This window comes from Schistocerca americana, chromosome 1 (assembly GCF_021461395.2).
Source record: "Schistocerca americana isolate TAMUIC-IGC-003095 chromosome 1, iqSchAmer2.1, whole genome shotgun sequence".
NCBI classification, from domain to species: domain Eukaryota; kingdom Metazoa; phylum Arthropoda; class Insecta; order Orthoptera; family Acrididae; genus Schistocerca; species Schistocerca americana.
In genome coordinates this window covers 225,492,274-225,514,701 of record NC_060119.1, presented here as the reverse complement: position 1 = coordinate 225,514,701, position 22,428 = coordinate 225,492,274, and the positions used below count along the sequence as shown (strand labels likewise).

The window sequence follows — 22,428 nt, the reverse complement described above, 5'->3', positions numbered from 1 at the left end:
TGGTGAAATAAGTGTAGCTTACAATTTATTCTTGAGAAATGAACATCAGATTGTTACCATGAAAATTATGATGGGTCATCTTTCAGTTTTATCACTTTTGAAAGCTTTGGTTAATAATAACCTCCAATTCCGATGTAACAACATTTGTTACTACAATTGTCTTCAAGGATATGATTCTTACTTAACTCAGATGAAATGCCACATAGTATGCATTTAAAGCATATTGAAATATGGACCCATAAATCTTCTTACAATGCATTTGTAGGTCTCTTCTGGGTTTCTGCTTTTCTAGTTAACATTTTTCTTCATTCTTTATGTGAATTCTGGTGAATTGGTTGAAAATTGTTTTATTTCTCTTCTGTGGCTGATTACTTCAGATTGAGCAGTATTACATAATACTATTATGACATTTTGAAGCAATTGTTTTAATGTTTTTCCTCTTATTATTATTATTATTATTATTATTGACCTACTTTGTCTGTGGGTCACTGACAGAATAATGTTTCTGTTTGAAAGAAATGTAAGTGAACCGAAGTTTCCATTCCTGCTGTAATCTGCCAAACTTTCTGCTCTCTTGTTTTCTGGGAGAAGTAATCATGGATCGCTTGACAGCTGTATAACTTGTGTTCATCATTCCATTCATATTTAAATTTAATGTGTTTATGTGGAATGTACTGAATCATTGTTACAATGGAATATTAGTAGCCCTACATTCTACTTTGGACATACAAAGAAATTATTATAAATGTAGTTTATGTGGGTAGTGTATGAGCAGAGATTGTTTTTGCAGCTATATATCGTAGAAAATTAATTTCTGGTTAATGTGACATACTTGATAGTGATTATAATGATGGCGTATATGAATATGAAAAGGAAAAAACAAAACAAAAAAAATTACGATCACAGTGATGATTTTAGGATCACCGGGATTTTCTTGTGAAGACCTTTTTTTTTTACTTATTTTACAAAATTGTGTGTGTTCCTCAATACAAAATTGTAATAATAAATAAATGCAGTAATTAAAGACAGAGTAGGTTTTATGATACTCATTGAGATGTCCTTTTACTATATTGAATATTAAAATTTTCAGATAATAAATAGTCAATGTTTGTTAGGTTATGTTTGTAAATGCATTTTCCGTATTTCAGGAAACATATTCTGACATTTATTGTAATTTTGTGGATGAGAAAGTAACATGCTTGAGATGTGTTTATTACTGCTTTGTTCAATAAATATTGACAGCCTATTGCTTTGACTTTAATTTTTATTGCATTGGAAAATAAATTGGATTTTGAAACTTTGATCTTGTGTTTATTGCTTAAAATTTATTTTCAAAATGAACTAATTGATGCTGCTCTGATGGAGTGGCATAAATTATATTGAATTTTGTGTGAATATTATGAGTGGTATATAAACACTGTAGTTTTTTTGTGTAGTAGCTAACTAGATACATGATTGTTCTTTTTTCCCTAATTTGGTTTTTCTTTTATTTTTGATTTTTAGTGGGTGGATGCAAATGCAGAAGAGGTAATTGGAATTCATCTCATTCAGACTTATTTCAGGGTCTAAGTTTCTGTTATTTTTAATTAATGGGTTACTTACTTCGCATTGGTGATGGGGCTTGCATGTTCTGGCAGAATGATAAATGTTTCATGGTGATGGGAACATAACAATGCACAGAACAGATAGACTGCAAACAGCAGAATGTCATAAAGCTAACTGTAAATGCGTCCATATACTGGAAATGCTTAACGATTTTTCATAGATGCTTACAATTTTTATTTCTCATCCAGTTGTTGGAAAGCTTTTGGTCTCAAGTGCCATCGAAAATTTTCTTACAGATTTTGCCCCGTGGTAAATTTTTGGTGACAGTAGCACATGTAGACAACTTAAATTAGAGATAGGCAATGTGGAGTCCATCTATTTTGATAGTTCCACACACTGCTAACCCTCAGCTGCATATTAGTATACTTTTAAGTTTATAGGAAAAAATAACAGTAGTAATATGTAGAGATGGAAAGTTAATGTCAATGGAAAATAATACAGTTTGAAACATGTTGCTGAAGATAGCATAGTTATTTAACTGACTTCATTATGTTGAGGTATATGAATTTTTTGTGATCATCAGAGATTTTTATGCACCAACCTTCCTCGAGTGCTACTTCCAGTGATTGAGGCATTTGACTTCTACATTTGAAGAGCTGGGTTTTGACTTAGTTGGGAATCTGTACTTTGATTTCCTTTACTTTTGCTGTCTTCACAGAAAAATGACACTGTTAAAGACAAGTGTGTGTTTTCCTTTGAGTTAACAATCCATTCTTAATAACAATACTATTAATGGAACAGTAGAATCCTAACACACACACACACACACACACACACACACACACACACACACACACATATTCTTACATATTAATTATTACAGAATAAAGAAGTAACATTGTTTGTATTAGTTAGTAGACAGATAATTCAGCATAAAACCTCAGAACTTTTAAAATACTTAAAAATTAGAACAAACAATGTCATTAATTTCCTTCTATCCTATTAGAAAACAGCTTTGTATAAATCATTTCCTAACTACCTCCCACTCCTCCCCTCCCCACCCTCTTAACACCAAAAATGTGTGTGTCTAAAATACCATAGGGAAATTACTTAATTATTTTCTTCTGTTGCTTTTTTAAGACATTGAAGAATGCATGATAGAGGCAGTTTCCTGTTCATCTGTCATTGTCTTCTGTTGCTGCTTACCTAATCGCTACGGTCTTAAGCTAATGTTCTGGCTGCTTTTTACTCTCCTGCTTATAATTGACTGTATTAATGACTGCAATTGGTTTGCATGCTTGATGTTTCGTCTACCTTCCTTAAATTTGCTTTTTTACATGTGTATATTGTTTTCTGAAGACTTGTACGTACAGTGCAAGTGACCTAGTTCGCTGCAGACTTATGTATGTTTTCATATCATTTATTAACTTGTCTAATGGAGAGTAGAATGTGACAGTAATCAATGTAATGCATGTAGATACCTGACATCAGGCTCATAATTTCCAAACTTTTATTTATGCTTGTAATGTACAAAGTTGACAAATGCATAACTGTCACTTCAATTAGTATTTTCCTAAGTAATAGCTCTCTTGGAGATTGAAGTAAACTTTTTCAAGCAATTTCATTGTACTGCACCTCAGGAAAGAGGTACAACACATAAATGTGCCTGTTTTCTCCTGCCCTTTATCATTTCTGTCTCTGAATTGAAACATTTAAAAAGTATGCTGCTGCTCATTGATTTGACAAAATCAGTACATACTGGGACCAAAAATTTTTCAGAAATTGCTTAATTGTCTTGTAGAAGTTACAGGAATGAAAACAGGCACACAAAATTCAGAATAGTTGCAGAATTATTCGTGGTTCTGGGGGAAGTGGTCCCTAATGTGCTGGTTTTGTCTGTTTACAGTGGGTGGCAGAGGGTTCACCAACACACAGTAGTACACCAGTGAAGATAGAGAGTGCTCTTCAGTTTGTGCCGAAGAATACAGATCCAAAGGAATTCAAGAAACTACAACAGCAGGTAAGCAGCCATTCAACGAAGGAAAAAAGTCAACCATACTCACACTTTACTGAGCTTCTTGTTGTGTTGCACTATATTTACATTTACATAACAGAAAATTAATGCTCAACACTGCAGAAATGGAATTAATCCTTAGATTGCTGTTGACAAGTTTGAGCTCAGGCTCTGGATTTTCCTGAAGTGCTATTGACGAGTTAACTTTAGCTTCCTTGCCGCCCCATGAGCATTAGTGACAAGTATAGTTCCAAAAGCACAGAGGTACATAAGTACTGTTCACTAATTATAAGTGTACAGTGAATTTTCTGCCTTAGCAGCTGTTCACTGCTCTGTGGCTGCCAAGTGGTGTTCATGAAGCTTGTTGAGATTGACTTGATACATTGAGCCTCACTTTGTGTCTTACTGTTCATCAGCATCACAGTGTTTTTTATCAGCAATTATTCTACTGAGGAAGAGATTGTGCAGATACTGAAGAAGAGCAGCAGTAGGGATAACTATTTGATGTAGATAGAAGTGATAACTCGTCCACACATTCTGAAAGTGACAGACTTAAGCTGTCTATGTGAGAAGGTGTCACAGTATAGTCTAATGTTTCATCAACTGGTGTAATTGATGGCTCATCTGAAACTCAAAGCAATAGTCACATACTCAGGAAGAAAGCCTGGTTTAGTGACAGATTCGATTGTAAAGATATTTTTCTTCGTTCAAGTAATCGTGCAGTTGATTCGCCTTCAGGAGACAACTGTCAGGTAGGGAATGATCCAGGCATTCTGTCATTCTTCGTGTTATTTTTGACACAAGTTACTGAGAAATACACAAGCTCTTGTGATATTGAACTGCTTATATACCAATAAAAAATGTTCATGCATCCTGATTTCCTTTGCCTTGAAGATTTTAATTCACAGTTGCAAACAAAATTATTGTTTCTGTACAGATTATTTATGCCTGATTCTGAGAGTTATATTAATGTTATGAAATATTACTAACTGTATTACATTTCCAAAAGACAGAAATTAATTGGAAATTTCTAAAAGGATGAGAGATGTTCGTTAGATTTACTTTTAAAATAGTGTACCTGTCAGACATGCTGTCTGTCCTACTGTGATTAACACAAGGACTTGGACAGCTAGGTGTGATTAAACTGGCGAAACTGTGCTTAAGTTTTTCTGAATTTTGTGCAGTAGTTTCTAATGCCCAGAGCTTACTGTCAATTTATTGCACTTGAAAGAGGGACCTTTCTTTTGTTATTATCTTTATTACCAATTCTATGTCATTCACCAGCCACAGCTGGACAGACAGCATCAAGATAAAACGTTATCAAAATACATGAATACAGCTGTACTATGACAGTAATTTAATACCACAAGACATATTCAAGTTATAAATTAGATTACAGTAATATCACAACAATAAAATAGATACAGGTATATAATGAGATTAAATATAATGTTTGCTGTTGGAGTCATGGAATTGAGCTGCAGCTCAAGTAAATGCTGTGCTATTACTAGAGAAGAATTCTTCAACATTGCAGAAGGGTTGCTCTTTTAGCTTATACAAAATAGTAGTTTCAAACTGAATGTCATCATTTAGAGCATTAAACAATTTTAGGGTCACCAGTGGGAAGCTGTTTTGTGGAATAATTGCAAAGAAACATTCTCACACGTCACTGACCATCATATATACTGAAATGAAAATGTTTTCACAATTAAAAAATGTTTTCCCTTGTCCTTCATTTCTTAAATGGAGATAAATTTAGAAGGTGTTGGTATTAAAAATGAAACTGTTTAAAATGTAGTTTTTTAATGAAAATTACTGCCACATTTTCCTTAGTATGAAAAATTTTGAAGGATTTTGGAAAATGGCGTCCTACCTCACATTCTTCACAATAGTACTTTTTTGCCACTTTCTCAAATCTTGGCTTGCTCCATTCTGCATGACCCTTACATCTCGTCTGAAGTCATTTTGACATTTTATGTAACTGGAATCATTTGTCTTCCATTGAGTATGTCACAGGTGAACTATTTTGGGTGGAAATTGATTCAACCAGGCCTTCTTTGTTACAGCTGATTATCTGATGAATTCAACAAGATCTTTCCCAGTAGGCCTCAAATTTTTATCTGTACCATATTAATTGTCGTCATGTGAATGTAAAGAGACTCTTTCGTCTGCCACTTTGTTTCCTCTCAGAAGAGTAATATTCCATTAGTGGGCTGCTGTGGTCCACACCAACCTTGTTTTTATTATAATCCCAAATGGAGGCAGGTTTCACTTTCTTTATCAGTCCCAATTTTGTCCTGACTTCAACATTGGATGAAGTTATTTCGTGTTTTGTTGTCAAAAGAAATACATTCCTATGTCTCACCTGTGAAACAAAAGTTTGTAATTGTTTTTCTCCCCCTACCTTCTGGGCAAATAGATCATTAGATAACCTTTTCTTATTTTTCATTACTTTACTGTAAGGCCATCTTAAAAAAAAAAAAAAAAAACAGAGTGTATAGTGGAAAACAAGTGATACCCTTTTCATTGCATTTGACCTTATGAGTTGTGTCATGGGGCAGCAGGGAGAAGAGAACATAGAAGCCACAAAGCAAAACCAGACAGTGTTCTCTGTTTACCTTTCCCACTTATATGAATAACAGATGGTGCCCTCTGTGGTGGTTTTTATATATGACAGGTGAAAGTCAGATGTTGGAACACATTTACAAAGTTGTGAAACAGCTGACTTAGTTGCTATGCAACCATTGCCAAAGTGTTAAGCACCCAGTTAGTCTAGCAAAAAATTATTCATGACACTATCACATGAGTCTTGTGATACAATAGAAGTAAAGTTAAAAAGTGTTTAAGTGGTTCACAAAAAATGTCAATACATAAGAACGGTGTCACATAGAATCGATATATTTCATTCACTATAGAAGGAGCAATATTCTTTCGGCTACAAAAAATACCATATAGGGTAACTGTAGCATTGGTGGCTTTCATTCCTCATGCTGTATGAAACCATTTAATCAGAAGAAGAACTGATAGTAACTGATGATGTGTGACCCAAAAATGTTGTATATTTCTTTATGTACTAGAGTGAAGAATACATGCTGAGGTATTGTGGACATACTGTTATGATGGAACACTGAACTAATGATGTGTGCTGAAAGTAACACACAGCTATCGGAATGGGTTTTCAAAATTTTATCAGAAACTATTGAAGGAAAAATTATCTTTAAATCTCTGCAGATTTGTAACAACCATTAATTTGCACGCATCATGCAAAGTCATGAATTAACTTTTACACCTACAAGACTATTCCTCTCGACAATGTGAAATCTTAGAATGACAGATCAGAAAGAACTCCAGAAATATCGAACACAAAGTGAAGCAGGCCACTCTGCTTACCCCAAAGTCCAGGGAGGAGCCCAAATTTTAGCTACTTAGCACAGATACACGCATTAGGTGATAACAGTGTAGTTCTCAGCTCGATAGTAGAAGCATGTCTGCAGCAGCCAAAGGGTTAAGCAAGATTTTGGAACTACCCATAGTTGATAACTGAGGTCTGTTTTTTAAAACTTGCTGACTGCAAAATCGTAATTTTCAGGAAGTGTGAAAGACTGTTTAGAGATTTGTATATGGATGAAAATTATGCAGACTTTACATGTAATTTATTAATTAGTAACAGCAATTGATGCGTCCATTAATCAAAAGAACAATCTGTCTCCAAAAAAATTAAAAAAAAAAAAAGAAAACAAAACACAAAAACATTAATGTGTCAAATTATTTCAAAATTTGCTTTCTGTATAACATGTGGATATACAACTTTCTTATCAATTTACCAAGGAACACAACAAACAAGTATATTGATGATGTAGAATGCAGTAATTATATTAAAACAAACATTTAAATATTTTAAGTCAATCCGATTAACATGTTTATACTCCATTATCTCACACTTGTTTCCTCAAAATCCACATTTTCCATCAAAACACTTATATTTGCTGTATCCAAAGCACTTTCCCCCTTCATTATATATTCGTAGAACTCCCTGAAATTATTGGGTAATTCAGTGAACTTCATCAACTTTGCCATATCTTGACTCCTCTTTACTGACATGATTAGTTGTTTTAATTTTTTTAGCCTGCATCCAGGGCTATGAAAGATTTAGGTCCCGTCTTGAGGATATCTATTACCGTATACTCCCCACAATATGTATAACTAACAAATCTCTGAGCCTTGCATTGAATGATTCGAACTTCGGCAAGGCTGAGATTATACGCATTCCAGTCATGTTGTGTTACGTCCACACTATAACACAACAAATATTCCGTGATAACCAAGTTTATTTGATCTTCTGTCACTCAAAACAAAACTTAAGTTCGACTACACAACACTTCGCTGGCTGTAGCGCCAAGGAGAAACCAGAGTCACTAGTAGAGAATACAAGTCCAAACCACTGCCAACCAGTCGATGCCGACGCGTCACAAGTTTCCAGCCAGGGAGGCCACAGTGTGGTTCAGTCATCGTGAATCCAGCAGCTGGGTAGTAACAGAGTCATCGGCGAAGATTGAACTGGTTAAACGGGCTCAGGGAGCTCGCTTAAATCCGCAGGTCCGGCCAATCAGTGTGTTGGTAGATGGCGCCCTTATACAGTTGCTCACTCTGGTGGCAAGGGCAGCGCCGCCAGGGTAATCCGAATCGATAGTGGTGTGCACGCTGCCGCTAACCCCTCGACGACTCGTTCACTTGCGCCAGTTGTTGACGTTGTGTGTGGCGCCCGCGGTACTCACTGTGTGCCGCGCGTGTTGTAGCACGCCGCGCGTGTTGTAGCACGCTGCGCCAAGTTGACGGCTGCTGTGCGGCGGCCGATACGACATTTTGCAATATAGTATACTTCTGATTATTCAGGGAAAAGTGGGGGAGAAGATGTGTGAGTAATCAAAGAACACGAAAGTTTATTCAGGCTCTGTGCATAGATACTGTAGGCCTGTTTATTTTTTAAAATAGTCTGTGAGGTTGGCCTGCTTTTAAGAAGAGTTCACATTTTTTTGAATAGCATTTCAAATTATTCTTGCAATAGTAATGTCATTGTACTGAAACCTCCCCTGTCCCATATTATCTAGTAGAGCATCAGCACATTGCAATCTGGTAAAACGACTGACAAGGTCACTGTCTATATCCTCTCTTTCATATTCGCTGAACATTTCTTTATTTCATTGTGAAGCAGTGGACACCATTCCAGTGCCACTTATGTGCTGGAAGCTGGCTTCGCATATGTCTATCTTCAGCAACTCGTTCAATTTTTCTTCATTGACATTTCAAAACCATTTAAACTCATTGCCAGACTCATTATTTGTGAAATTGTTATTTCTTCATCACTGAAACCTTGAAAGTTACATAATTCCATATGTGGAAGAATATTCTTCCATGATCGAACTAGTGTATGTGGCTTGACTTCCTGCCAGGCAGGAGAAATTCCGTGTCTAGCATCTAGAAAAATCACCTTCTTCCAGACTGTCACTATATCATCCTCATCAACTAGCATGCTCAGTAGAATAGCATGGTAGTGCTGTTTTACTGATGCAATTACACCTTGGACCATTGGCTGTAGAAAGACAAACATGTTAGGAGATAAAAACTTAGTTACAATGAGACCATCATTACATGTGAAAATCCTGTCATCGGGAAATGAAGGGGTGTTATCAAGAAATAGAACAAGCTTCTGTGGCAATCCTTTCTCTTCTAGAAATTGGCGAAGTTATGGTACAACATGTATATGTAACCAGTTTTTGAAAAATTTGGTAGCTATACATGCTCCCTTTTGGTTGTAATAATCCTTAGTTGTGATATCCTCAGATGCTTGTGTCTGCCCCCTCCCCCAACCACCAGTAGTTTTTTTTTGTTGCTAGTAGCGTTAGTTGTGCACAAGCTTTAGACAACTTATATCCAGGAGCAAGAACTTTGTTCTCAGTAGCAAGGGTTCTTGTTGCTAGACATTCTAATACAGATAACTCTTTATCTGCATTATAAATTTGGTCTGATGTGAAAGTCTCTTCTTCCACAAATTTCTGGAACTCTTCCCAGAAGGAATCAGCTGCCAAACATTTGGATTAAGCTGCTCTCCATGCACAGTAATTCATGAATCCCATGACATTACTTGAATCTGGTTAGCTATCCGGATGCATTAAATTCTTGCTCTTACCCTAGGGTTTCCTGAAAAATTGTAGGTTTTTATGCACACATCATACGTGAAACAATAATGCCATCAGCTTGTTTTTGGCTAAATCACTGCGAAGGAGCAGCATCTAATTCATCAAGTGTAGATCTCTTCATACTCTTTAGTACAGATGGTTGAACTAGAATTGCATTTCCCGACATTATTTTTAATGTCCCAAACAGTTTGCATTCCAATACCATAACTATCTCTTAGTTTTGCAGCAGTTTTTTTCTCAAATCTTCCAACTACCTCAAATTTTTGTTTTAATGTCAACACATTGCTTTTGTTTCTCTGTCATTTCTTTTAAAGATTTTTTTAACTTGCTTCATTGACACTTACACTCCGATTAACATCAGGAAACTTTAGTTTCTTTTGGATTTACTTGGTGTTAGACAAAAACAACGAAAACAATATTATGTTGCCATGAGGCAGTCATTTAAACTATGGAAATGGCACTTATTGTCATGTGGCGGGTTTTTTATTACTGTTTGCTAGAGGAAAAACATTGCACCTTTCTTAAGCACAAATAATCTGCACACTGGATAATATGCACATGTCATTGGACATTACCATGGTTTCTAAGGCTGTCATGATACTGCTTCGGTGTTCTTCGTCTCTATATACTTGATCAGGAGGTATATAATGGCGCACCCATATTGGAAAGCTATGGTCAGTGCTTGTGAAAACTTTACATTTTTTTCAGGAATCTCGGTGAATTTGCCATTAAAATCCTGTTCTTATTTTGTGAAATGTAGGAATGGGAGAAAAGTTTTAAGAACTCTAATTGAAATTGACATTATTAAAATCAAAGAACTATTCACCCTTCAAGAATTAGCTGCAGGAAGCTAGTTATGATATATTAGTTTCATGGCAGGAATCAAGAAAATGAAGATGAGTACCAAAATATATGAAGTATACTCTTATCTAATTCATATTTTATCCATACTGATGATTTAGTATTCTTTCTTGAAAGCAGTAAAGAGAGTGTTGAGATTCGGAACGGTATTGCTGGTGTGGAATTTTCTGAGAATTTTATCTTCTGGCCACCAGTGTAGATGTAGTAATGCAAATGATAGTAAAACATGAAAGCACACAACCCATTATAAGCTAAAGACACTCCTTACAAGATTCTTGCAGCATAATAAGACAATCTATTGTGAAAGACTGTCTTGGTACCGGACCTTATGAGTAAACAGCAAGTACGTTTATGAAATGTCTAGTTTGTGTTTTTTGGATCACAAAACCTTTTTCTCAGTACTCTTTTAATCTCAGGAATTTCTGTGTACAGCCAGTTGTTTAAGAGAAAGAGAGAAGTAGGAAATGTACGTTCTTACTACTTTTCATTATAGTGCACTGTTGTCTCCGTAACATCTGCTTAAAACAAGTTGCAGTAAACTTGTGTGTGATGACAATAGAATAGGTCTTATTTTTAAGCTGAACATTATACAATTTCTAGAAGACTGACTGTTATGGGATTCCTGCGAGTTTGGTGAGTGAAGTGTAAACATCCAGTCTAATTTTCTGATTGGGGTCTTACGTAACCCTCTCATCTGGCGAGTCCCACTAAGTTTTAACTGCTGCGTGAAAGTACTGTGGAGTGGAAAGGAATATGATAATCACTTTCTCAAAAGTAATGGAAATCCTACTTTTCTCGGAGATAACCTTCACACATACAGCCCTACAAGTTATATACGGGGTTATTACAAATGATTGGAGCGATTTCACAGCTCTACAATAACTTTATTATTTGAGATATTTTCACAATGCTTTGCACACACATACAAAAACTCAAAAAGTTGTTTTAGGCATTCACAAATGTTGAGTATGTGCCCCTTAAGTGATTCGGCAGACATCAAGCCGATAATCAAGTTCCTCCCACACTCGGCGCAGCATGTCCCCATCAATGAGTTCGAAAGCATCGTTGATGCGAGCTCGCAGATCTGGCACGTTTATTGGTAGAGGAGGTTTAAACACTGAATCTTTCACATAACCCCACAGAAAGAAATCGCATGGGGTTAAATCGGGAGAGCGTGGAGGCCATGACATGAATTGCTGATCATGATCTCCACCACGACTGATCCATCGGTTTTCCAATCTCCTGTTTAAGAAATGCCGAACATCATGATAGAAGTGCGGTGGAGCACCATCCTGTTGAAAGATGAAGTCGGCGCTGTCGGTCTCCAGATGTGGCATGAGCCAATTTTCCAGCATGTCCAGATACACGTGTCCTGTAACGTTTTTTACGCAGAAGAAAAAGGGGCCGTACACTTTAAACCGTGAGATTGCACGAAACACGTTAACTTTTGGTGAACTGCGAATTTGCTGCACGATTGCGTGAGGATTCTCTACCGCCCAGATTCGCACATTGTGTCTGTTCACTTCACCATTAAGAAAAAATGTTGCTTCATCACTGAAAACAAGTTTTGCACTGAACGCATCCTCTTCCATGAGCTGTTGCAACCGCGCCGAAAATTCAAAGCGTTTGACTTTGTCATCGGGTGTCAGGGCTTGTAGCAATTGTAAACGGTAAGGCTTCTGTTTTAGCCTTTCCCGTAAGATTTTCCATACCGTCAGCTGTGGTACGTTTAGCTCCCTGCTTGCTTTATTCGTCGACTTCCGCGGGCTACGTGTGAAACTTGCCCACACGGTTTCAATCGTTTCTTTGCTCACTGCAGGCCGACCCGTTGATTTCCTCTTACAGAGGCATCCAGAAGCTTTAAACTGCACATACCATCACTGAATGGAGTTAGCAGTTGGTGGATCTTTGTTGAACTTCGTCCTGAAGTGTCGTTGCACTGTTATGACTGACTGATGTGAGTGCATTTCAAGCACGACATACGCTTCCTCGGCTCCTGTCGCCATTTTGTCTCACTGCGCTCTCGAGCGCTCTGGCGGCAAAACCTGAAGTGCGGCTTCAGCCAAACAAAACTTTGAGTTTTTCTACGTATCTGTAGTGTGTCGTGACCATATGTCAATGAATGGAGCTACAGTGAATTTATGAAATCGCTTCAATCATTTGTAATAGCCCTGTATATTTGTGCATTTCTTTGGGTAACTTAATTTACACTCACAACATGTTTCCTTGTAAAAGTTGTTCTGAAATGCATACAGATGCTTATGAGGATACAAGAAAATATCACAATTGGTTTCTTTTGTATATAGAGAGAAATAACACAGGGCCTGGTGAAGCACTGCAAGTTGTGTAAAGAAGTTTCTTGATCCAGGATGTAGAGGTAAAAGTAATAATTGAATAAATTTGTGAGGTAATGAAGGTATACAGCACTGGATTATGATTCACAATTGGACAGTAAGGTTTGAATGGAATATGCTGACAAGACTACCAGAATAATTTCCTCAACAGGTAAGGCAAACAACATGGCAATGGACAGTAGAACACTGATTGTCGTATAAATCAGCAGAATTTTAATCACTTAATAGAAATAAAATATTTTGGTTTTCTATGTTTCTCACAAACAACTAATTGTCTGCAGAATTTGAAATTATTTATCAAGAAGAAGCCAGTTTCGGCTGTGTGTTTAATTTACCACATGTCAGTGGAGCTGAACAGTCTTAGTTTTAATTGTATTACTTTGCGAGGGTGTAGTTTACATAGTTAAAAAACTGAGAGAGATGGTACATTTTGTGTTTTTGAATCTCATTTAAAAGGGAAAATATAGCTGTACAAATTCTGAGTCAGACTATTTCTTTAATGTGATGATTTCTAAATAGTAGCAGCAAATTTTAAGAGGTTGATGGTGGTGGCATCACAACGAGTTAAAAAAAGAATTTCAGTTTCTTAATTGTTTGGTATAATTTTGATGAGCACAATTATGCAATGAAAAGAAAACATGGATCACAAAATTTTTTTCAATTTAACAGAAAAATATGTTCATTCTGAGTAGTGATTTTTGCACATGGTTATTTTTCATGATTGTAAGCATTGTCATTTGGTGTGACATCGTTAGAACTTCTTCCTTATTGTGAACTTCACACAACTTTGCCAGTGGTAAAGAATTTTTCCGTGTTGCTGTGCATTTGAGCTGTATCCAGTTCCACATTATAAAAGCCAATAGTTGGCAAACGAGACCCCTGTTGTTTCATGTGGAAACAAATTACCCTGTTCACCCACCTATATCCTTCTGAGAATTGTTGTTCCCCATTGTTCAAAGTGTCCTTTGTCACATATCAAGAACAGAGAGAGGCATACAGTAATGTATGATGATTGAAGCAAAAGATACTGAGTAGTAGTGCAGAGTCTGAAAAATGGACTCTGTATTTGCAGTTACAATATATGAGTTGTAACTTGCAAATCCATATTGTTAATCCTCTTGTAGGAGGGATACTGGATGGGGTGTCCAAGTCATTTGCAACTGTTAATTTATGTTTTCGTACAATAACACTTTAGACTATTTGTAGGAAACCTCATATGCCCTGCTGAGCCTTGTTGTAAAATAGTGTAACAATATCTGTGCTGTTAGCAGTACAGTGGTGACGCTACTGCATATTTCTGCAATCTCCCCCCCCCCCCCCCCAAGCTAAAAAATGCATTATGGATTTCCCAGCCAACATGTTATGATTTTATCTTTGCATTTTACAAACTTAGAAGTGACAAATTGTCTCCATATGTCAATTTTTGTGATCTGCCCAAGCATTTAATTGCGTAGGTAAAGTTTTAGAAAAATAAAATGAATGTATTTTCAAAATCTACAATTTTGGATCCACACCATTCTTTATGTAATTGATTGATATTACAGTCATGCAGAATTTTTTTGTGCAAATGAGCATGTAATTAATCATCTTGGAGAATAGTTGTAGCAGAAGAGTATCCCCCCCCCCCCCCCCCTCCTCCTCTCTTCTCTCTCTCTCTCTCTCATATATATATATATATAATCTCCCCCTCCCCACAAAAGGATTAAGTGATTTTCTGCAGAATTTTCTCTCTTAATTTATAAATAAAGACAATATATTCAATACTGAACAATAAATAGCCTAACAATTATGATTAATGTAGCAGATGAACAAGAGTCAACAAACAGGGCAGTAAGGTCTAGATTTTCTGTTGCATGTTCCTTGATGAAAGTAACTGGAAAAAGTGTGTTGTTGAGCTTCTCAGACAATAAGGTTTATCCAAGTTTATCCCTTAATTACTTGCTAGTTGCAAAACAAATAAATTGACATCTTAACATACTTCATGTTACTCTACTTCTTTATGTCTTACGCCATATAATTTTGTTGCATAGTTCACCATTTAGAAAAAAACATGTTCATCACACAAAAATGACAATGTTTGTACGTCCTTGGTGTTCTAGCTGTTGATGTATGCCAGTCTTGTGTACATAAGCTGTTGTAAAGACTGGCTATTTCTGATATAACATACATACATTTTGTCAGTGAAAAATTCCACCACTGTCTAGAATTCAGGGCCTGACGATGATGTATTATATCGCCAAAGCCAATAGTCTATAAAATAAATCGGAGGTGAACTTACAGTTGATGGCTTTTTTGATTTGATATTTATTATATACATATCTGCTGCTGTCCAGCCATCCAATATAGCAAGAATGGATGCATCTAAAATCACTAAAGTTGTCAGTGGCTTAGAAAGGTGTTCAACATGCACCCACAAAAACTATTAATATCTATCGCCAGCTGACTGATGTTTATGGAGAAAAGTGTATGGACATAAAAAATGTGTGTAAGTAGTGTAGGGAGTTCGCAGACGGCTGTACAAACATGCACGACGAAGCCGAACATGGGCATCCATCAGTTTCGGATGAGACATTGATGAAAGGTGAACAAGTTTTGCTTGCGGATCAGTGTGTGACTCTGTGAGAGATTGCCAAACTGATAGGTGATGTCTGTAAGACCACCATGGACAAGATTTTGATGGACATTTTGAAGTATCACAAGATGTGTGCCAGGTGGATGCCATGGTTGTTCACTGATGAACACACAAAGAAGTGAATCGAAAGTGCTCGCATGTTTCTGCACGCTTACCGGGAAGAGGGTGAGGAATTTTCTTGGTTCAGTTGTAACTGGAGACGAGACTTAGGTCCAATACTTTACACGAGAGACAAAGGAACAACGCCGGCATTCCGGTTCTCCAAATGCCAACAAGCAAATGCTGTCAGTGGGGAAGGTGATGGTTTCATTACTCTGGGATAGGAAAGGCGTTCTGCTGGTTGACTGTCTGGAAAGAAATACAACAATCAATGCGGCAAGGTACTGTGAGACACTAGCAAAGCAACACTGAGCTATACAGAACAAAAGGAGAGGGTCGACTAACAAAGGGAGTTTGTTTCCAAAGTGACAACACCCGCCATCACGTCGCCAGCACCATGACAGATCCCATAGCCAAATTCAGGTAGAAAATCATTGACCGTCCTCCATACAGCTTTGATTTGGCTCCCAGTGACAGCTGTTTGTTCCCCAACATGAAACAACGCTTCAGGGAAATGAAATTCTCAAGCAACGAAGAACTTAAGGCAGTGTCCATTCTTTCCAGCATGAGTCGGCTGGAGAGTGGTACCATGTGTATATGAAAAACCTTCCGTAGCATCTCCAAAAAATGCATCAATCGTGTCGGGGACTAAATTGAAAAATAGCTGAAAGTCCAATATTTCAGAATCTGTAATTGGTTTTGCAATAAAATGATATTTGCTATGTGAAAAAGCATTGGAGACATTAATTTACAAACAACTTTCGTACGTAATCGCTGATCTGCCATGTACACTTGTATATAGGGCTTGTTCCTGTGGTTCATTCCTTCCCCTCTCTCTTCAGCTACAGTTTTCAAAAGTAACTAAGACTGCAATATGTGTCCAAAAAATCTCTCTCTCTCTCTCTCTCTCTCTCTCTCTCTCTCTCTCTCTCTCTCTCTCTCTCTCTCTCTCTCTCTCTCTCTCTCTCTCTCTCTGTCTGTCCCCCTCCCCCTCCCTCCCTCTCTGCTTCATTATGTTCTTCAGTATCAGTAGAAGGTTGTTGTAATTCTGACCTAGCCTCCTATAACCCCATAGTTCAGAGGCTTCTAAGAGTGTAGTTTTCCTTCTTCGGTCCTTATTTTACACTTTTAAAGAGCTATACTGTACTTTTATGAACCGAATTCTCTCTTGAAGATTTATATTTTTGGCTCTTAATAAGTGTTTCTTTTTGTAGAAAGCCGTTTTCTCTTTTGGAGTCCTTGCAATTTGGTTTTTATTGCAGTTTCCTCTTTTATGTATTATACATCCATATAGCAATGTTCTCCAAGCTCTTCAAGAGTCTCTTGTCAAGCTTAATATTTAGCCATTCAGCATATCCATTACATTATTTTCTTTTTGTTTTCATGCACATTATTATCATGAGCTAGTGGCCACGATTCTTATTCACTTTTGGTAACCACTGCTATGTTATTAAGGAACATGGAGATAGGCTCTTACTTCCCTCAGTGTGTCTTAACTGTTCAAATAGTGTGGTGAGTGCTGCACGTAGGTATTTTTAGATTCTGTTGTTGAGTGACATGTGCATTCACCAGTATGTATTATTGTAATTGTGGTGCATGTGCTAAAATAATTTAGAAGGCATATGTTGCTTTTAAATTGTGCAATTAATAGAATGAACCACCCACTCGGAAACAAAATAAAATGCGCTCAGTGAAATCATTGAGAGGCACTGAAGCTACCCACAATTTAACGTTTTTATTACAATCAGCTTATTACTATGTACAATTCAGTTATGTCCTTTGGCACATCAATTTCATCATAATGTCAACCTATGAAATCTGGAAAGTTAAAGTATGGTGCACTGTGAGTGCTATTTAATGAGTCCTGTAATCTGACGGAGGAGAGAACCATTTGTTGACGGAACACTGTCCAATATGAAGGTGAGTGAAGACTACTTCAATCCTCCTGAGAGACCGGAAATAAGAGCACAGCAGCCTGTTGTTTGTCACTTTCTCTGCCATTCACACATCATTCTGTGTGCTACCTATGGAAGAACAGCTTTAATGGGGCATAACAATGAGCAGCAGAGATTTTATGACAGGCTCTCTCTCTCTCTCTCTCTCTCTCTCTCTCTCTCTCTCTCTCTCTCGTGCGCTCACTGCTGTTTCAGTTCCTTCAATCCCTACAAAGTACCCAGTAAGCTACTATCTCCTCCTGTCTTTGTAAAGACCTACACTGTTCTGTATTGTATGGACTGATTTATCTGTTTGGTGCATGGGTTAATGGTCTGTAAAACTATGAGAGAGTCAGATCAGATACGGACCTTGCCACCATCTTGTGCACCTCATTGCTTTCTTGATTGGCCAAAAGTCATTAGCTTATATTGAGAAGTTGCTCAGTAGGTCGATTCCAGTTTTGTTGACATGGTTGTTTGAAGTGGTGGATTTTAAGGGATCAGGCGTTGAAGTCATCAATCTCTTTTTATCTCCTGAACATTTCATTATTTTGCCAGTGTTTGACAAGTACAAAATCTATGTATGTTACATAAAGGCAAGCCAGTCATGCTGTCAATTCAACACTCTCAGGGACTACGTAAGTTTATCAACAAGTGATGTGGCAAATAGTTCATCATTTTATGAGTATAAGATAACTAATCGTGACCAATTGAAGAACGTCACAATAAAGAGATGCCCAAACAGTCACATCAGTAACACAGTGGAGTCCCCTCTGGCAGAAATGCAGGTGTGTATTCTTGCATGAAAATGATCTGTTGCCGAATGGCATCCTGTGATAGTTTGTCCCAAGCATCGTGCACCTTTTGTTGCAATTCAGCAGAGACTCTGGAAAACAGGTAGATTCCCACTTTCTCATGTCCTATAAATGTGCATTTGGCGACTTACCTGATCATCTTCCTGACCAGAGCAGTTGTTGTACTCCACGAAAAGCACATTGTGCCACAGCACCAGTGTGTCAACAAGAGTTGTCCTGCTGAAAAAACATATCACCTTCATATCGAAGAAATGGCAGTTCTGTTGGATAACAACCTGTGCAATGTAGAGGGCACTGCAGAAACACAAAATGTGACTCCAAGCTGTAACTGATGGCCTGTTACACCATGAAGCCTAGGGTGGGATCCGTATGTCATTGGTGATGACCTCCAGAATAGACCACTCACCAGTCTTACACTGTATACAGGGTGAGTCAGGAGGAAAGGTACATCTTTAAAGGGTAATAGTGATTTTGAACAAAAAACTTCATATGGACGTATGCCCTATTCCAAATGGTTTCTGAGGTAGAACACATTAAATATCACTTTTGTATGTTTTTCTTGAATAACTCGAAAATCGCACCCTCCAGTGAAAACGTATTGCAGTACACAATTAAATTATATTAAATTTCCTACAAGAAGGTCCTATTCATTTTTTCTCTAGAACTAATTGTTTGTGTGAAGAGAGCAAGAAAATTTTGAAAAACTCGCTCAATATGCGTAGTTTTTGTAGGCCAATTTGAGGTGTGCAATGTACCACAGTAGTGTACAGCAAGTTGAGATGGACACTTGTGGTCTATCAAGTCGGGAAACTGCCTCATATTGGCCTACAAAAACTATGTAAGATACAGCGCATACGCATCGAGCAAGTTTTTCAACATTCCTGTGCTCTCTTCACACGACCATTAGTTCTACAGAAAAAAATTAATAGGACGTTTTTTGTAGAAAATTTAATATAGTTTAAATTTGTACTGCGACAGGTTTTTGCTGGAGGGTGCAGTTTTCGAGTTACTCAAGAAAAACGTACAAAAGTGATATTAAATGTGTTTTATCTCGGAAAACATTCAGAATAGAGCATACATCCATATGAAGTTTTTTGTTCAGAATCACTATCACCCCTTCAAACATGTACCTTTCCTCCTGACTCATTCTGTATGTGTACATCCATCACGCGCATACATATGGAACGTACTCTCATCACTGAAGACAACACGGTGCCATACTACTCTCCAGTCAACTTTGTGACACCGGAGTAGCCACACCTGATATTGTCATGGTGTCAGTGGTAGCCTGGCACATGTGATCTTATGCTGCTGCAGGAAGATGAGTCCCAATGACCTTGGTGAAACAGCAGGTGCAACATGTGCCTGCATTTCTTCCCTGGATGATCTTTGATCAGCCACAACTGTTTGCACAATGTGTTGCTCTTGACGTGCATCTGTACTCTGTCGGGCATGTAATTTTGAATTGTGGAGTAATCACGTGGATGTAGATGTACTAAGCAGGTGTCCCAAACCTGATCTTTGGCTGTGGCAATGTTCCGCAGACTACTGCCGAAAACAGTGTCACATCACCGATATGTTGTGCCCAACATGTGCAGCAATCCTTCAATATGTCCATCCATCTACCCAAAAGCCTACAATTCAGACCCATTCAAATGGCTAAAATGTTTCAACAGAACTACAAATGGCTAACATTTTTCAACAGAACTACATACTCATTGATGAGGCTTCATAGTACTCAAGAATGATGGCTGCAAACGCTGTTCACTTCTAAACTCAGCAGAGCTACTGCCCTCAGAGTCAAAACAACGACCACACAGAGAGACCTCTTTAGCGCCATCTAATCACTGAGAATACAGTCCTTGAGGGTGTTAGATCCCATCAATCCCCTTCCCCGTCCCCGGCAGTGTGCGTTTCTGAGGTAAGCAAATCAGTTGCTTTCTTGAATATGCCCTTTATGCTGAGTCAAATTTATACTTTGGCAGATTATTAGCAATTAAAATTTAGTTGAGGAGTTTGCTTTTCCATCCTCAGTTGTAGGTCTTACTCGATAGCTGTTTCGTCATCTGCAAATACGAGGATCATGGAAGTGGGGAGCTTCATCTCCCATCTCAGATTGGTCAGTGAAGATACGTGCAAGATGTTGTATCTTCATGTTCCAGAAGTAAATTGTTGGTAAATATAGTGAGGCCAATGCATAATTTGCTCAATGTTAAAGGCCCAAAGAGGTGTACATTACTTAACTGTAGTATTATTAATTGCCCTTAGTTTGTTGAGGCTGATGCTTGACCTCTCTGTTTCAGTCTTTGAGGATGATGACTCATAATCCTAGCTGAAAAAGTCCTTTCAGGAAATTCCATCAGTGAAAGTAAGGAAGAATTAAATGAACTATTGAATGGAATGAACAGTCAAGTAGGTGTAAAATATGGATTGACAGTAAACCAAAGAAAGATAAGAAAGGATTAGCATAAATGAGATTACCATTAAACTTAACACTTCAGAGACCAAATCCGAGCGTAGCTCGGGCCTCAACTTTGTATTAAAAGGACCACCCTTGAGTAAAGGTCGGGCTCGATTATATCAATGCTCGAGCTACCTATTGCTCGAAAACTTGAGTAATTTTGTGTGAGAACAGATTGCTCGAAAACTTCAGTAATTTCGTGTGAGAACAGTGTATGGACGTCTCTCAATAAGCCCCTTGACTGTTGCTGGCTTCTGTTGTCAATTACTAGAATTATTTTGAAAGAGACATTAGCGAACTTAACAGCTGCTCTCTTTAATGGCTAAGCCAGTACGATTGCATTGATGTAATTTTGTGTGTGTCTTCATTAGGTTTCGCAATTTGCTGTAATTCTGCTACAACTATGTCACATTTGTTGAGTGAGCAAGAACTTTTGGAATCTCAAGAGGAAGAAATTGCTCAATAACTCACTTGGCACTTTGTCATCATTATTTTAAAATTTGTAATCTATCAAAGAACTATGGTAATAGTGAAAAATAACTCTTGAGGCTTAGCGCTTTTTTAGTATTTATTGCTATTGAAGATGCATCAGTTACTCTTGATGATATATTCGTTATGTAGGTGCCAGTAATTCCTTAAGTGACAACATAAAGGGTGTTGTTTTGGGGGGAGGAGACAAGAGGGTCTTCAATCTCATAGAATTAGGGAAGGACGGGGAAAGAAGTCAGCCGTGCCCTTTCAGAGGAACCATCCCGGCATTTACCTGGAGCAATTTAGGGAAATCATGGAAAACCTAAATCAGGATAACCGGACGCGGAGTTGAACCATTGTCCTCCTGAATGAGAGTCCAGAGCACTAACCACTTCGCCACCTCGCTCAGTAAATGACATAAAGGGCTGATTTTCTATGCTCAGTATTCTAAGTGGCTGGTCTCCAAAGTATTTAAATAGAAATGGAGAAGATAAAAGTAAAAGAACAGCATAAATTAGAGTAACTATAAACTTAAAACATTGCACCGTGTGTGTTTATAATTAAACTGATTTGTTCAGAGGGCTACAGTTTGGGCTGTATATATCACAGGATGCTGAAACATTGTAGGTATGTTCCTTAATCTGTGCACTCATGGAGTATGCTGGAGAAACAAATGGAAAAAAAAAGGTCCACTTTCTGCCATCAGGTGAAAATATGGTACTGTAAGCAGTCAGAAAGTGGTATGGGTGCAGGAAAAGGGAAGGAACAATCAAACACTTGAAATGGTTGTTGTGGTGTGTTTATTAGGATATGGTCACAAGTTACAACATGTTCAATATGGTCTCTTGTCTCGGGAACATGCTGAATCAGCAACATGGCATGGTCGACAGTTCATTATAGCGTATCTGGTGTAATCAGAGCAGTATCTCATCCTGTGCTGTTCTTCAGATTAGGAAGAGTGTAGGTACATACTTGATATACATGATCTTTCAGACATTCCCTTGACCAGAAGTCACATGGATTCACATTGGGGGATCTGGAAGGC

General features: G+C 37.6%; 1 protein-coding gene across 8 annotated transcripts in view; it reads left to right on the top strand.

Moving 5' to 3' along the window:
- Positions 1-22,428, top strand: part of LOC124615282 (protein hu-li tai shao) — a 444,989-nt gene that overhangs the window by 362,916 nt on the left and 59,645 nt on the right. For 6 of the 8 annotated variants that reach the window (XM_047143165.1, XM_047143425.1, XM_047143504.1 and 3 more), the window contains 2 exons: positions 1,504-1,527; positions 3,452-3,565. In XM_047143165.1, coding sequence (XP_046999121.1) covers positions 1,504-1,527; positions 3,452-3,565 — 138 coding nt within the window. The remainder of the gene's footprint in view (positions 1-1,503; positions 1,528-3,451; positions 3,566-22,428) is intronic. The other 2 variants (XM_047143337.1, XM_047143660.1) reach the window with 1 other exon arrangement.